Source organism: Grus americana, chromosome 16 (genome assembly GCF_028858705.1).
Source record: "Grus americana isolate bGruAme1 chromosome 16, bGruAme1.mat, whole genome shotgun sequence".
Taxonomy (NCBI): Eukaryota; Metazoa; Chordata; class Aves; order Gruiformes; family Gruidae; genus Grus; species Grus americana.
In genome coordinates this window covers 8,566,883-8,580,896 of record NC_072867.1, presented here as the reverse complement: position 1 = coordinate 8,580,896, position 14,014 = coordinate 8,566,883, and the positions used below count along the sequence as shown (strand labels likewise).

The following is a 14,014-nucleotide window of genomic DNA, read 5'->3' as shown; positions in this document are numbered from 1 at the left end:
ACCATAAAGTGCTATTGCTCATACCTTTGCAAGTAGTTCTCAAGCCCTCCTCCTCACTCCCTTACCACGCCACACTGAATAGACACTAAATTGCTACCTTTTTTTTTGTTGTTTTGTTTTGTTTAATTCAGTGGCCTGGCTCGAAGAGGATTGAGAGAGGGGACAGGCGAGTTTCCTGATATGCTCAGAATGACTGTTTTCATTTAGGAGTCATACCCAGCTGGCACAAATGAGAAACTATGTGTGCATGGGTGTCTTGTTGCACCCTTGTATGGCAAATGGAATCCTAATGTTATCCAAGCTGTTCATTTGGAGAAAAGGGGAAAAAAAATCCTTCCAGAGGTCAGTCAGTTGGTCTACCCTCAAAAAATATTTTTCAGGCTTTGGCAAAATATTATTTTCAACTGACAGGTGAAATTGCATTTAGGCATTTTCATCTTCTGTAATCAGGATGAGGAAGATCAAGCTGGAATTTTAGTTTGAAATTTTTTTTCACTGCTGATATAAACATTCTGTGTTAAAATTCTTCCTTCAGTAGTATTCTTGTTGAAAAGAATGGCACGCACTATAAAGAAGTTCTCTCAGAAGGAGGTTTATCATATGGTCATGCTGCTCTACATCTGTCATATTTCAAAGGGTGTTATAACAAAGATGTGTAGAGAAGGTGGAATGTACAGTGTGTGGCTTTGAATAGAAATAAGACCAAAAAGAGTTGTGCTAGAACAAATACACATTACTTCAAAGCTTTTTAAACTCTCTTAGGAGCAGTCTCGTTTAAATGTGTAATACATTGGAGGATTCTTACGAACAATTCGTATCCATAATAATCAGCAGAGTAGTTCTAAACATGACTGCAAAGTTAATGTTCATTTCAAATATTTACCAAGGAAGGTCTTTAAGTCATTGTTTATGAGAAATTAGGCTTTATCTGCGTGGATGTTTTAGTAATTAGTTGGGTTTTATGGAATGCATGGCAGTGCTTTCACAATTTTATCTCTCGTTCCAATCTTCTATTCATTTCTGGAATGCCAAAACAACATCTGTATTTCCTGCTACAGAAATGATTGGCAGACATGTTTCAGGCAAATGTGTATAAGAAAAAACAAATGGCAAATTTCATCTGGTAAATGACAGTTACAGACTTGAAAGTCTAAATGCTACATTTGAAAAAAAACATGACTTGATGTATCTTAGGGGTGGAAAAAAGGGATAGACTTACTTGCAGTTTTGTGATTTTTTTTTTGGTCGTTGTTATGTTTGTTTTATTATTTGTGGGGAAAAATAGGTTAGTCTTCATTAACAATTAAATTGTAGTTTCTGTTATCAGGTTAGATGTAATGTTGTTTCAGTTTGGTTTTTTGCAATGGAAGTTTTAACTTAAGTGGTTATTATTACAGATAAAAGCATAAATGCATATTAATATGCAGATAATTTATATCGTATGTGTACAGAAGTAAATAGTGGCTACTACCATGTACAGAATCTATATAGCAACATACAGAAAAGATAAGCTCAAAAAGAGGAATGGATTTGAGTAAATGCTAAAACTCTTCATGAAATGAAGTTTGGGGTTTTTTTAATGAAAAAAATGTTTGAAAAACATTTCAGGGAATCCTTATTTTAGTTTCTGCTGAAGACTGGTTTTGAGGGCTTATTGGATGACTGCCTCCAAGTGGGGCTTTGCAGGAGTGTGGCAAGTGTTCTATCTAGATAGGACTAGTATGAATCAAAACTTCACATGTTTTATAAAGCATTCCCTGTTGTCCCACAAAGGTGTTTTTCAGTTATGGTTTTCTTATGTCTCCACATCATTCCTTCTAGATTTGTGACCTCTGCCCTCATGTCAGACAAGCATCTTGATGATATGTCTTGGGTGAAGTCTTAAATAGTGTTTTTTTACTAGATTTATGAAGTTTGTTAGATCTAATTAATGCCTTACTTCAATTCGCAAAAACTTCTAGCTTCCTTAAAACTAGCACTGGAGTTCTGATGCTTCAGTGGTATTGTGCTGGCACACAAAATTAGGGTTCTGGCACATTCCATAGTCCTGTTTGGATATAAAAAGTAGCCAGGACTCATGGCTTGAACTGGCGCATGTCCTGGTCATATCCTGCTATCATTCCATTTCTCGCTTGCAGGAAGTTAACATTTGCCAATAGCAATCCTTTTCATGCCTCTCTCTAATACCAGAGCCTGAGATCAGGACCAACTTGACCTATAGGTTGCAGTGCTAGCAATGCTAGCTGGCGTTCCACTTCTCTGATCCTGGACCAACATAGGAAATCAGTAATAGTGCCTACAAATAGCTAAGTTTTCTATCTGTGTTCTGTAAAAATGTGACAGACAACTTTTTTTTTTTTTTTTAAAAGGTCTGATGTTATAAAAACACTTGCTTTATACTAGGCTTTTCCTGCTTTAAAAAGACCATCTGAAAAATTTCTTGATGACTTACTATGGAAAGAAAGGGGGAAGCGAATGGTTAGCATATGAGTATCTTCTGCTTTTCAGGGGGTGACATAAGATATAAGGTTTTGACCTTCATTCATGGCATTTGTTCCCCTCCATCAAGACAGATACTGCACTCAGAGACTTAAAAACTACTGCCTTCTCCATTTGCAGTACTGGCTACTAGGCTGGAATTCCAAAGATTTGGCCTTCCTCTGACCATTGTCCCAGGAGAAATCCTTGGATGCTACTTCTCTTAATTAAAACAAAGCTTTGCACACTCTCCTTAGGGCCGTCCTGAATTAACACCCACAGCAATAGCTGCAGGAAAACTGCTGGCTCAGCGTCTTTTTGGCCAATCTTCAGAATTGATGGACTATGACAATGTGAGTTGTTATTTCTTTTTTCAATAATAAAAACCAAATCTTACACCTTTTTTTTTTTTTCCTTAAGAAGTTTTAAAGAATTGCATTTTGTCATCTGGAATCCAGCTTTGACAGTAGCCAAAGTTGATGTGTGTGACAGAGCTATGCTTCTCAGTCATGCAAAAGTCTCCCCTGTATCTGCCATGCCTCTGCTTCATATGGTTTAACAGTACCACTGTCTGTTTCCTTGCAAGCAGGTACCTACTACAGTTTTCACTCCCTTGGAATATGGTTGTGTTGGACTGTCGGAAGAAGCGGCTGTGCAATGTTATGGATCAGATAATGTTGAGGTATGAAAACATTTTTAATTTTATAGTTGTTATCAGAGTTGCACTATGAAAAGACAGAAGTTTCACTGTTGTATCAGGCAAAATTTTTGGTCCCCAAAATACTATGTTTGCAGTTAGGGAGTCGGTGTCTTCAGAAAAGCTCAGGACTTTAAAAGTATTGCAGCAGGCCACAATGTAAACTGCTACCTAGTGGTCTTAAAATTATTGACTGGGTATGACTAGCTGCCATTTTAGTACGCTATATTGTGCAGCATAATTAAATAACAGTTATGTTCTTTTTAATTGTCAGAATTGCTGGTCAGGTTCTTTAGTCTAAATTTTTGGGATGTCACCAGAAATATTCACACAAGCTGCTAAGTGTCTTTGTGGCTAAAATGTCTTGATATAATATGCCTAGGTATTGTGTATTGACGAAGAAATCTGTTATGGCATATATTCACACCCAGCCCTCTGATATGAGGAATGAAATTAAGGTACTCATGATGAAGAAATTCACAATCAGTATATAATAAGACAAAAGTCAAACAAGTCACCCTTGAAAAGATGTATTGTGTTACCTTTATTCACTCATCAAAAAGACTGACAGTGTATGACTCAGTAAGCTATGGAAATACAAAGCACAATACTTCATGTCCAGTCAGTTATTAGTTTTGTCTTTTATGATTCTGAAATATAGTTTATACTTCAAAAATCTGTTCCAGAACTCTTATCTGGTTGCTGGATGCTAATGCCAACTAGAATGATATAAATTACTGTAAAACAATTGTTCTCATCTGATTAAGGTATGCGTGTCATAAGATGCTGATGTTATGTATGTATTGGAGAGCAAGTTCAGCTGATGGATTTAGCTTGGAGCCTCAGGCAAAATCATTAATGAAAAAATAAGCATTTACTAGTCAGAATGCAAAAATTACAGTTTGGATTGTCTTGTATTTCATTATTTTCAGTAAACAAGGTATTTTGGGAGAAGCTTAAAGGAACAAAACTAACATTTTTAATTTGGGGCACTAAATTGAGTAACATGATTATTTGTGATTTTTTTTTTCCCCAGTTTTGTTTTTAATCTAATGGTTCCCTAAGAAAGGTTTGTGTTCAAGTCTTACTGTGCTTTCCATATTTTTCTTTAAAATAATGAACCAGCTATAAATAAATAAATTTTTTCTACAACATTATAAATATGTATTTGATAATAATCATTATAATACTAAATAGCAGGCTTTGACATAATAGTATTCTCTAATGTTACTGTTTTCCCCACCAGGTATACCATGCGTATTATAAACCTTTAGAGTTTACAGTGGCTGAAAGAGATGCAACTCAATGCTATATGAAAGTGAGTGTTGTGAGCTTTTAACTTGCTTTTAACTTAAACCAAGAGATATGGTACAGCCAGCTTTAAGGAGGACTATTTAGCAAAAAACCCTCTCAAGACAGATGAGATATTTTCTTGGTGACAGCCTGTTTCTGTAGCGTAACTTCAAATGTTTAATATTTATTACATATCCCATTGCATCTTTAAATTGCTTTACCGATATTAGCATTTTTCAGAGCTGACATTCTGCTGACTGATACCATCTTTGAACTGCTTGTAAAGTCCCAAGACATATTCCAAACTCTCTATAGATTAATCTCTGCTTCCCCCAGAAAAGTTCTTAACTAGTTATGTGTAATATTTGAGTTGCCATCTCTTGGGGAAACTATGCTACCTTCAAAAAAAATGAAGCGTAAGGCTTACAAAACTGGAGTAACTGTTCAGTCTTACTCGTGAAAACAAAAACCTTGTGGTTTAGACCAAAGAGTTGGACTTGAATGTATCTTCTTCTAGAGCAAGTCACTTGCTTCAGTGTTGAAAGGGTTTTTGATGCACTTGCCCATAGTAGAGAATCTTATATAAGGTGAAGTGTGGTGTTGGTAGAATATATCGTTTTCTTTTTCTTTCTTTTCTCCTCAATATCAGAGAACAATCTTTTTTTGAATAAATGTAGTAATTTTGGTAGGTCCATCACAAATTATTATGTTATGACTGTTGTGTTATGTAAGGAATATCCATTGTCAATAGCTGCAACCAGTTTTTCTAACTATATTTTGTTACATTTGATTTGTGTAGGTGCCTTAGTAGCTTGCCTTAACTGTCCCAAGTATCAGTGCAACCAAGGTGATGCTACTTCTTTTTAGCTATTCCCTTTAAATTATGTCAATGAAAGTAAGTATTTGAGCTTGAAGTAGTAACAGCATAATAGTGGTTGGATGATATTGAATGTAGTCCTTACTAAACTCACAAAACACATGAACAAACATTAAACTTGAGAGTTTCAAACTCTATTGCAAGAAGATTTTTTCTTTAAAACTCCTCAATATTTAAAGTACCATGTCAGGATTGCTGCTGTTCTTTGGATTCTTAATGAAAAAATCCAAGCCTTTACTGAATAGCAGAACCTATTAGATTAGTGATGATTTAATGCTTGATGGGAGAACACAGGAAGAGACTGACTTTCTTTTCATAATTATAAAGATGGTGTCCTTAAAAGAACTAAAAAGTTTTCATTAAGTTCCTAATAAAAGTTAAGTGTGCAGTGACTCAGGCCCTCCCAGATACTTACTAACTCACCTTCATCTTTGGCTGCTTCCAAGGCTTGATTCCTTTTTAGGTTATGTGGCTGATGTGGTAAATGTATCTCACCAAACACGCTGCTGTAACTGTTTACTTACTGAATCACAAAGGCAGAAAATATGCTATAATTGGTAATGGTCATCTTTGGAAATACAGCTAATTAGCTGCTGAGAGTAACTGCACAGGTTTGGCCATTCTGTGTCAAAATAACACTAGTCTGGTTACTAGCTTACAGAAGGTATTTTGAGGATTTCATATAAATGACAAACAACAAAGTATTTAATTTACCACAAATTATCATTGTCAGTGGCTCCCTGAAGTCTGAAAGAAATACACTAATATAGCTTCGATTCAGGAAAGTGCTTAAGGACAAGCATAAGACCTATTGAAGTCAGTAAGACTTAAAAGCAAGTGCGTAAAAGTTCTTGGCACACTGGGAAGAAACAGCTGAACTAGGATCTTGGGGCACTTCAGTTTCATTTAATTCAACTTCATGTCTTATCTTTAAATGTTCTAAGAAAAGATCTCTGTAATGTATTGTTTTCAGATGGTGTGCTTACGAGAGAGAGAGCAACGAATACTTGGCCTTCATTTCATTGGACCAAATGCAGGCGAAGTTATTCAAGGATTTACTCTTGGAATCAAGTAAGTACAAAAGAATGTCTCTAGCTTCTAAAGCCTTCTTTTTAAGTTATTGTAAGATTATAAAAGATAGCTGCCTAGTTTTGGCAACACTATAAAGAATCCATGCTTTTTGTTACTTTTATGTAGTATTGCACATATTTTCACTAAAAATACTGCAGTTCTTCATTAAGATGCACTGGATTTAGTTACCGTAATACTGGATATAGTTAAGGAACAACTGAGGAAAATATATTGTTGGCTTGATACAGTTAAAGGAAAAACTAAAATTATGCATTAACTAATGTTAGTTTTCTCAGAGCATAGCTTCTTTTGCATTCTGTGCACAAGATAAGAAATCACCATATAGTTTTGCAAGTCACTTCTTTAAAAGAATATTTGTACTTTTAATAAAAACCTCTCTTTACACCTGCCAGGCATTTCTTTTCCTAATCTAATCTTTAAATGTGCACAGCCATTGCTCCTCAAAAGCTCCACAAGGACTTGTATGAATTTTGTATTTCTGGGGTATGAGCTAAGCATAATATGATAAGGTAAGAAAGAAACCTTTGTAGGATGATGGGAGAGGGGAGGTACTTTTGTCTGAAGCTAACTGATAATTGCAACAAACTTACCCAAGTAGGTGAACCTTTGTGATCTGATCTTGTGTAAGATTTTGCTCAAATATTAATATAAAGTCCTCTCTTTGAAGAAGTAAGGAATGATTCTGGGTCCTCTCTGGTTAAATGGAGAATTCCTGCTATGCCTCTTGTGTGCTACAATTATTTCTTCGTTTTTTTCATTTCCCTTCTTACTGCTAATTCACATCTTCAGAAATATTGATTTGTATATTTACATTACTAAATTATAGTTTTTAACTCCTCTTTGAAGAAAGTAGGCTGTGACACAAGAAATCACCCCCGATTGTGGTATTAGTTCATTTTCTTAACTATCATCACCATTTTATTGCAGTTTTAGTCTTACACTTTGAATGACTAGCATAAATGAAAAGCAGAAAGAATTAAGAAGGCAGGACCGCAAGTATCATGTGAGGAATATCTTGGAAATCACTGATTGCAGTGTACCCTCAGTACACATTTTCAACATGTGTTTGTAGTCCATTAATTGCCAGTGGTATAGATTCTAGAACTACATTTTTTTGGATGTCATTGTTTTGAAGTTTTATCCAAAATAACCAGTGAAAAGGAAGCACATGAAACTGGAGTGCTTCTCTGCCTTGCCTGAGGGAAATCAAAACTTTAGCCACAGTAAGAGGTTTTCAACAGGTCAGATTCTTGTATTGGTTTCTATTGTATTTCATAAATCTGGAGCTTTCAATGTGGAACACTGGCTGTAAAAGCTGCTATTCTCCTTCGTCAAATATTAGGTCTTACTTCAGCCTCTCCACAGGATGATTTTTCATCTTCCCTTCCCACTTAGCACTCCAGTAATATCTGTGCTCAGCAATGATTATTTTGCTTGTCGATGCTTTTTTGGATCTAGGTGGGGACACCAGAAGACATCTATGGCTTTTTTCCCTGTATTTTGTAGAGGGAGAGAACATTATTCCATAGAGAGCTTGAAACAACTCTTAAATTTAGGGCCATTTCAGCTATACTTAGAGTATGACCTGCCAGGAATAGCAGCTAAAAGGAAAGTCATCAAGTCTAAGAATGGTATTGAACAAGTAAAGGAATTAAGCAAGTGGGATGTTAGCTCAAGGGGTTTTTTGGTATTGTTTTGGTTTGGTTTTTTTTTTTTTTTTCAAATGAGAGACTTTTTCCTCCTGCTTATAACATTGATAATTTCAGTGTAAGCACCGGACTTTCCCCAAGGTCATGGAAGAATATTCTGGTATTACTTCCTTCAGCAGATTCTTGCCAGCAGTCCTAATTAAGATTTTCTTCCTCTGTGCGTATGTGTGTGTTTTTCCATCTGGAGTCAGAGTTAGTGCAACACACATGTACGTACAAGAAAAGCTGAAGGCTGCAGTTTTGTCATATGTTTTTGCCATAGGCTCAGTTGTGACTTGGGGTAAATTGCTTCATTCTCTCTGTCTCAACTCTTATGACAATTCTTCCTGACCTAACAGTATTGTGAAGCTGGGCGTTTAAATGTTGTTTCATAAATGCCTGAGAAATAATAGAGAGCATTGTTTGACAAATAAATGCAACTCATCTACCTGATAAAATGGACAAGAGCAGAATTACTTTTGATGTTTTAGGATATTCTTGCTGCTTCACAGTCAAAGTGTTTGACTTTGTGGATCTTTTTTTTTTTTTTGGTAGATGTGGTGCAACGTATCCTCAGCTAATGAAGACAATTGGCATTCACCCTACCTGTGCTGAAGAAATTACAAAGTTGCGCATTACAAAGCGTTCTGGCTTGGATGCAACAGTCACAGGCTGCTGAGGTTAAGTACCATCCCTGGAAAGAAGGAAAAAAAGCACAAAACATTTATAGAAAACAGGGGCACTTCAACAGAGTTGAAACAGCTTTAATGGTTCAAGCTCCAGGAATCTTTTTTTCTTCTCCCTATAGACAGCTTTTTCTCACAGCCAGACAAAGAAATTGTCCTCGCACCATCACAGTTCTAAAACCAATGCAGTCCTGCTGTAACAAATCTCTCTCTTTCAAAGTGCCTGTAACTTTTTTCTTGGTGGGAGCTAGGGAATAATCGCAGTTTTATATATGTAAATATAACTGAAGCCAGTGACATCTGAGGCCATCTACAAATTAAGCAGTTGTCATTTGAGTTTCTCTGTTGGCATGACTGACTGCCAACAGGAGTGTCTCACATAATGTTCATACAGATGCTAGGAATTGGACAGAGCCTCCCTTAGAATTTTGGTGATGATACGTTCTGCTAAGTACTTTGATAGCTCATTACTGATCCTAATCTTGAATGCTGAGACTCTGTCTCACTAGTAGAAACAAGTTCCCAGAGTGTGTAACAATAGGTAAGCAGTCATCTTGTTTTTTTTTTTTTTCTTTAAAATGTAATATGTACAGGAATTTAATAGAAAATCACTTATCACTGAAGCTGTGCTCCTACTGGATGAATCCCAATGGATTAATCAGTGGCAGCCTGGTCATAATGTTATGGTGATGGCTGAGAATGAATGAGCTCAGAGGTGCTAAAGAAAGAGTTGAATTTTATGGTGACTTCTCTGCCTGCTCTTGAAATCTCTAATGCAGTTCTGTTCAAATTAAATTGACACATCTCATAAATTACAGCTTGAACACCATATATTAAGTAACGCTGACAAGTAGCATCAAAACTACTAATAATCCAACTCATGCAGCATTTTCTGTTTTATAGAATGCAGAAATTTGGCTGACACATGTATTTTGTTGGTTTGTTCTTAAGATTTTCTCACTGATGACCTGGATACTACATCTGAATAGATTTAGGTCTGACTTTAATAAAACATGTTACTGAATGGAACTACATTAAACAGTGATCTAGAAAAGACATGGACCTGCTCAGAACAAAGATAGAAAATAATTATCTGAAAACTTTTTGGGGGGAAGTATTGGCCAGAGTAAAAAAGCATTAATCTGTTGCAAATTTCTGCTTATTTTCCTGCTATCCAGAAGGGGGAGATGCTGGCTAATTTGTGGCAACAAAGAAACAGAAATCTGATATTGATGATTCTTTTGCAGAACCCTGTTAAATAGGTAGCCTGATAAAGGCAAACACAAAACAAACCGCACTGAATTTCAATCCAAGTTGCGGTTGCCAACATTTTGAAATGCATAGTCACATAGTGTCTTCCACCCTTTACAGAAGAAAAATGCATGTAGGAAGAGATCAGCTTAAGGTGAAACAAAATGTATCCTTTTTTGCAGTTAATTTATATCAGTGTTTTTGTGTATGGAATTTGATATTTTCATAGCTGTCCTTCTGCTTGTTGCACCATTTGGAAGAATAGTCTGATGATCATTTATATCTTTGCTATTTTTTCTTTGATGCTATTTCACTTTTGCAACATGCAACACAGACAAATGGTTGGTTTATTTCAAGTGTGGAATCTTTTTTACTATGAGAATTGTACCTGTCAGAGAAACCAATTAGGCAAAAAGTGATCAGGCCTTCCTTCTAAAATATGATATAATACCATTTATCACAGTCTTATTGATACTAGAATACTCCATTTTCAAAGATTTGTTCTGACTTCAACAACAACAAAAGAAATCTTAAATGCTTTCTTTACAAAGTTTCCTGATTTTTGGTCCATGTTTCTGGTCCGTAAAAGAGGAAGAAGTGATACAGTTTGACTGCAAGTGGCACTCCCTATCAGCTGATGCCATTTTTCATCTATGAAGTCATCTATAAGCTTGTGTTTGAAAAGAAATAGTTTGAGTGGAAGCGTTGTTGAAACACTGCCTGAATATTGCAACTGCCTTTAGAAGAAATGATGAAAACTTGATATCTGTATATAAATGTGTGCATACCTGCACATTCAGAAGTTCCTGTTTCCTTTAATAAAGGTCTTATGAGTATGATACAACCAAAAACCGTATTAGAATTTCCCAGCTGTTTACAAAAAAAAGTTCATAGTAAATTAGGGGGTTTTAAATGTTTTACTTAATATTTCAAAACATTGAGCATCTCAGTCTACAGAGATTTTGCTGTGAGAAACATCCCACCTCTGACTAAACTGTAATGTGTATGCATGACAGATTTTTTTTTTTCCTAGTGATTACCTATTACACTTCCTTTTGTACCCATAAATTAAAACATTGGTGTTTAGCCATGTGAAAGTTGCTTTTCTCTGTCCTACCAATGCATCCAGCAGACCGAGTTGTCTGGCCCTACAGACAAATCAATGGAAAGATGAGTTAATTTCATTCATCATAAAGTTCAAAATAATGACTTGGGACAGCAAGTAAAGAGATCTCGAGGAAACATGTCCTCAGTGTATATGGGGTGTGAAACTAAGGCATGTCATCATTCTTAGAAGTAATAGCACTCTTGGTTTTAGAATTTGAGTGGACTGCATGAAAAGTGATCCTGTATCTTGAACAACAGTCTAGTTCTTTCCCTCATTTAGTGGAAAATGTTGTTGCCCCCCTGAAGTAAAACAAAACACACATTCACGCTTACATAACCCTAATGTCAGAATCAACAGCAAGACAGAATAATGACAACTACTGTGATTGTGCTTTTTTTCCTGAAGGATTCGCCAGGGATGGTCATTAAGATTTGTTTTTAAAAGCCTGACTAATGTCAATTGACATGACTGATGTGTGCTGCAAATTACTGATTATATGCGAAAACATATAAATAAAAAAAAAAATTAAATTAATCAGGCTTCTTCTCAGGATGCCAGCTGATGAGGGCTTGTTTGTCAAACCACATCATGGTGCAAACAAGTCTGAGCATTGCTGGGTCCCTTATATGTATGATCCAAATATTTATTGTGTTGTAAATGAATGAATTAATAAATCTTTTTTTTCTAGTCAATGTTTGATTGTGTTTGCTTAATTTTATACATATGACTTCTGCTTACAAAAGATTTATTTTTTGATCTTAATGCTGTTTCTCTTGGTTGAGGTATGTGTTAATGAAACGAAGAAGTAGACAGACTCAGACCTTTTAATAAGGAAATGTTGATATCTGTTATACTTTCTCTGATGTGTAAACTGAATAGCCACGGACATTATTGCAGGCTGGATGACCTTCTTATTTGAAATCTAAATTAAGAGAGCCTCTTAGACTTGGTAAGTATAGTTTCAAATTCTTTCCTGTTTATTCCAGCTAATGAGGTCCAACAGGTATTTTCACAGACCATGTGTGTTGACATGCTTCTTGAACACTCGGCAAGTGTTCAACTCCCTTGAAATACGTGCAGTCAGAGTATTATACAGGGCTAAATTATTCTATGTTAGCTATTCACTTTGGGTTTTAAACTAGCAAATACTAATTGGCATTGCAGCAAAGCCAATTAATAGCTATGGGTACTGCTAGGTATAAATGTCGGAAAATGAATTAGGAAATGGCTAGCAAAACTTATTTTAAAACTATGAGAAAATTCTCTGTCAGAAAAGAAGGGGACTACATTGTTAGAATTTATCTCAATTTTCTGTTATTTCTTTAAATCCACTTATTTTGATGAGAAGTTCCTATTAAGTCAGGTGATGCTGAGCTTCTGAAACAGGCTAGTTTAATATTACCTCAGTATATGCCCTGGATTTGATGCTGAGAAGGAATACTGATTTTATTATATTTAAAGGAATTTCTACTTCTGCATTTTTAATCTGTTTTAATTTCCTAGAATATTTAATTGCAGGTTGTAACTAATTAGGATAGTTAGGAACAGTGGCTAAAAAAGGGAATAAGGTAAGCATAATTCTTGATGGATTTTTCTCCTTATTTTCATATACCACTTAATCCTGAAGCAAACAAGAATAACAGACAAGCATGTAGACAATAATCTTTATAAATTAGGAATTGAATATACTGCATTATTTATATTATACCTAATGAAAGCTTGTTCTCAATGCTAAGGTATTATGTACAATTAAGTTTTGCCTTTTCCCATTTATGCATGCACTGTATGCCATTATACCTACCAGAAAATGTTTCTGCAGGCTAAGAGCTGCAAAAGATATTTCAGTATGGCAGATACACCTTTTTTTTTTTTTCTAGCACAGTTATTCTGATAAAAACATAGATGCCATAGTACAATGTATTTCTAACCAAAACAGTTGCGCATTGTAGAAACTTTTGTATTTGAAGACTTTTCTTCAGACACTCATGCCTATCCAACAAAGTAGGCAATTTTGTGCCCATATAAATTGCTGTTTGTCTAAATCCCAGTGAAATCAATGTACTCAAAGTTAATGTTGGCCATTAATTTCAGTGGGATGCAAGTATGTGTCTTAAGTGCTTTGTTAAAGGGGAATCAATATAAGCATATGCCAAAATGTCTTTCATTATTACAGTTGGGGAACAGACTGCAATTATGATTCAAAACATAAAAGGTACAATAGACATCTATGATTAGGCAATGAAATATGCCTTTAATAAGCATAGTGCAGACAGTTTGTTTTGCAATAAGTAAACTTGTATAAAATTCATTGACTTTTTCATTCTTTCAGATCTGTGTGCTTTCTTTTAAGAGAGGTTTTTTAGTTTTATGCACAAAGTTTTCCTGATGTTCTTCCAGCAGAAAGGCTGGGTTTGCATGCATTTATTCTAGTGCCAAACTTGAATTTTACTGGGAAATGAGGAAACAGCAAAGCAGACCTTTTTTTTCTTTTTCCTCCAGAGCAGCATGCAACAGATATGGTGTAATTAACTGATTTTTTTTTTTTAAAAATGGAGAATTTCTGTCCACTACATGTCAAAGAGCTAATTATGTTTCTGTTGTGGCACTCAAAGTCAATATTGTCAGCTCTTCTTAGTTCTAATCCTCTACATTGAGTTTTGATGGGCCAGGTGAAATATCCCCTTCACCACCTTACTGCAATTCTTGTCAATCATCTTGCTATGAAAAACACGCGTATTACAAAGGCTTTGGCAACACTGCATCTGATTTCAGTCTTTAATCTTATATGCACCTTAAGAAAACAACATTCCAACTACTGACGTGCTGTTTGGGACATGAATGGGA

The 14,014-nt window shown here is 35.4% G+C and overlaps 1 protein-coding gene across 10 annotated transcripts in view; it reads left to right on the top strand.

Annotated features, from left to right (window-relative positions):
• Nucleotides 1-11,887, top strand: part of TXNRD2 (thioredoxin reductase 2) — a 36,970-nt gene extending 25,083 nt beyond the window's left edge. For 7 of the 10 annotated variants that reach the window (XM_054844477.1, XM_054844485.1, XM_054844484.1 and 4 more), the window contains 5 exons: nt 2,736-2,831; nt 3,068-3,160; nt 4,422-4,493; nt 6,319-6,416; nt 8,681-11,887. In XM_054844477.1, coding sequence (XP_054700452.1) covers nt 2,736-2,831; nt 3,068-3,160; nt 4,422-4,493; nt 6,319-6,416; nt 8,681-8,804 — 483 coding nt within the window. In that variant the 3' untranslated portion in view covers nt 8,805-11,887. Of the gene's footprint in view, nt 1-131; nt 326-2,735; nt 2,832-3,067; nt 3,161-4,421; nt 4,494-6,318; nt 6,417-8,680 lie in introns of those variants that run through there. The other 3 variants (XR_008579533.1, XM_054844486.1, XR_008579532.1) reach the window with 2 other exon arrangements.
• Nucleotides 11,888-14,014: the final 2,127 nt, after the last annotated feature.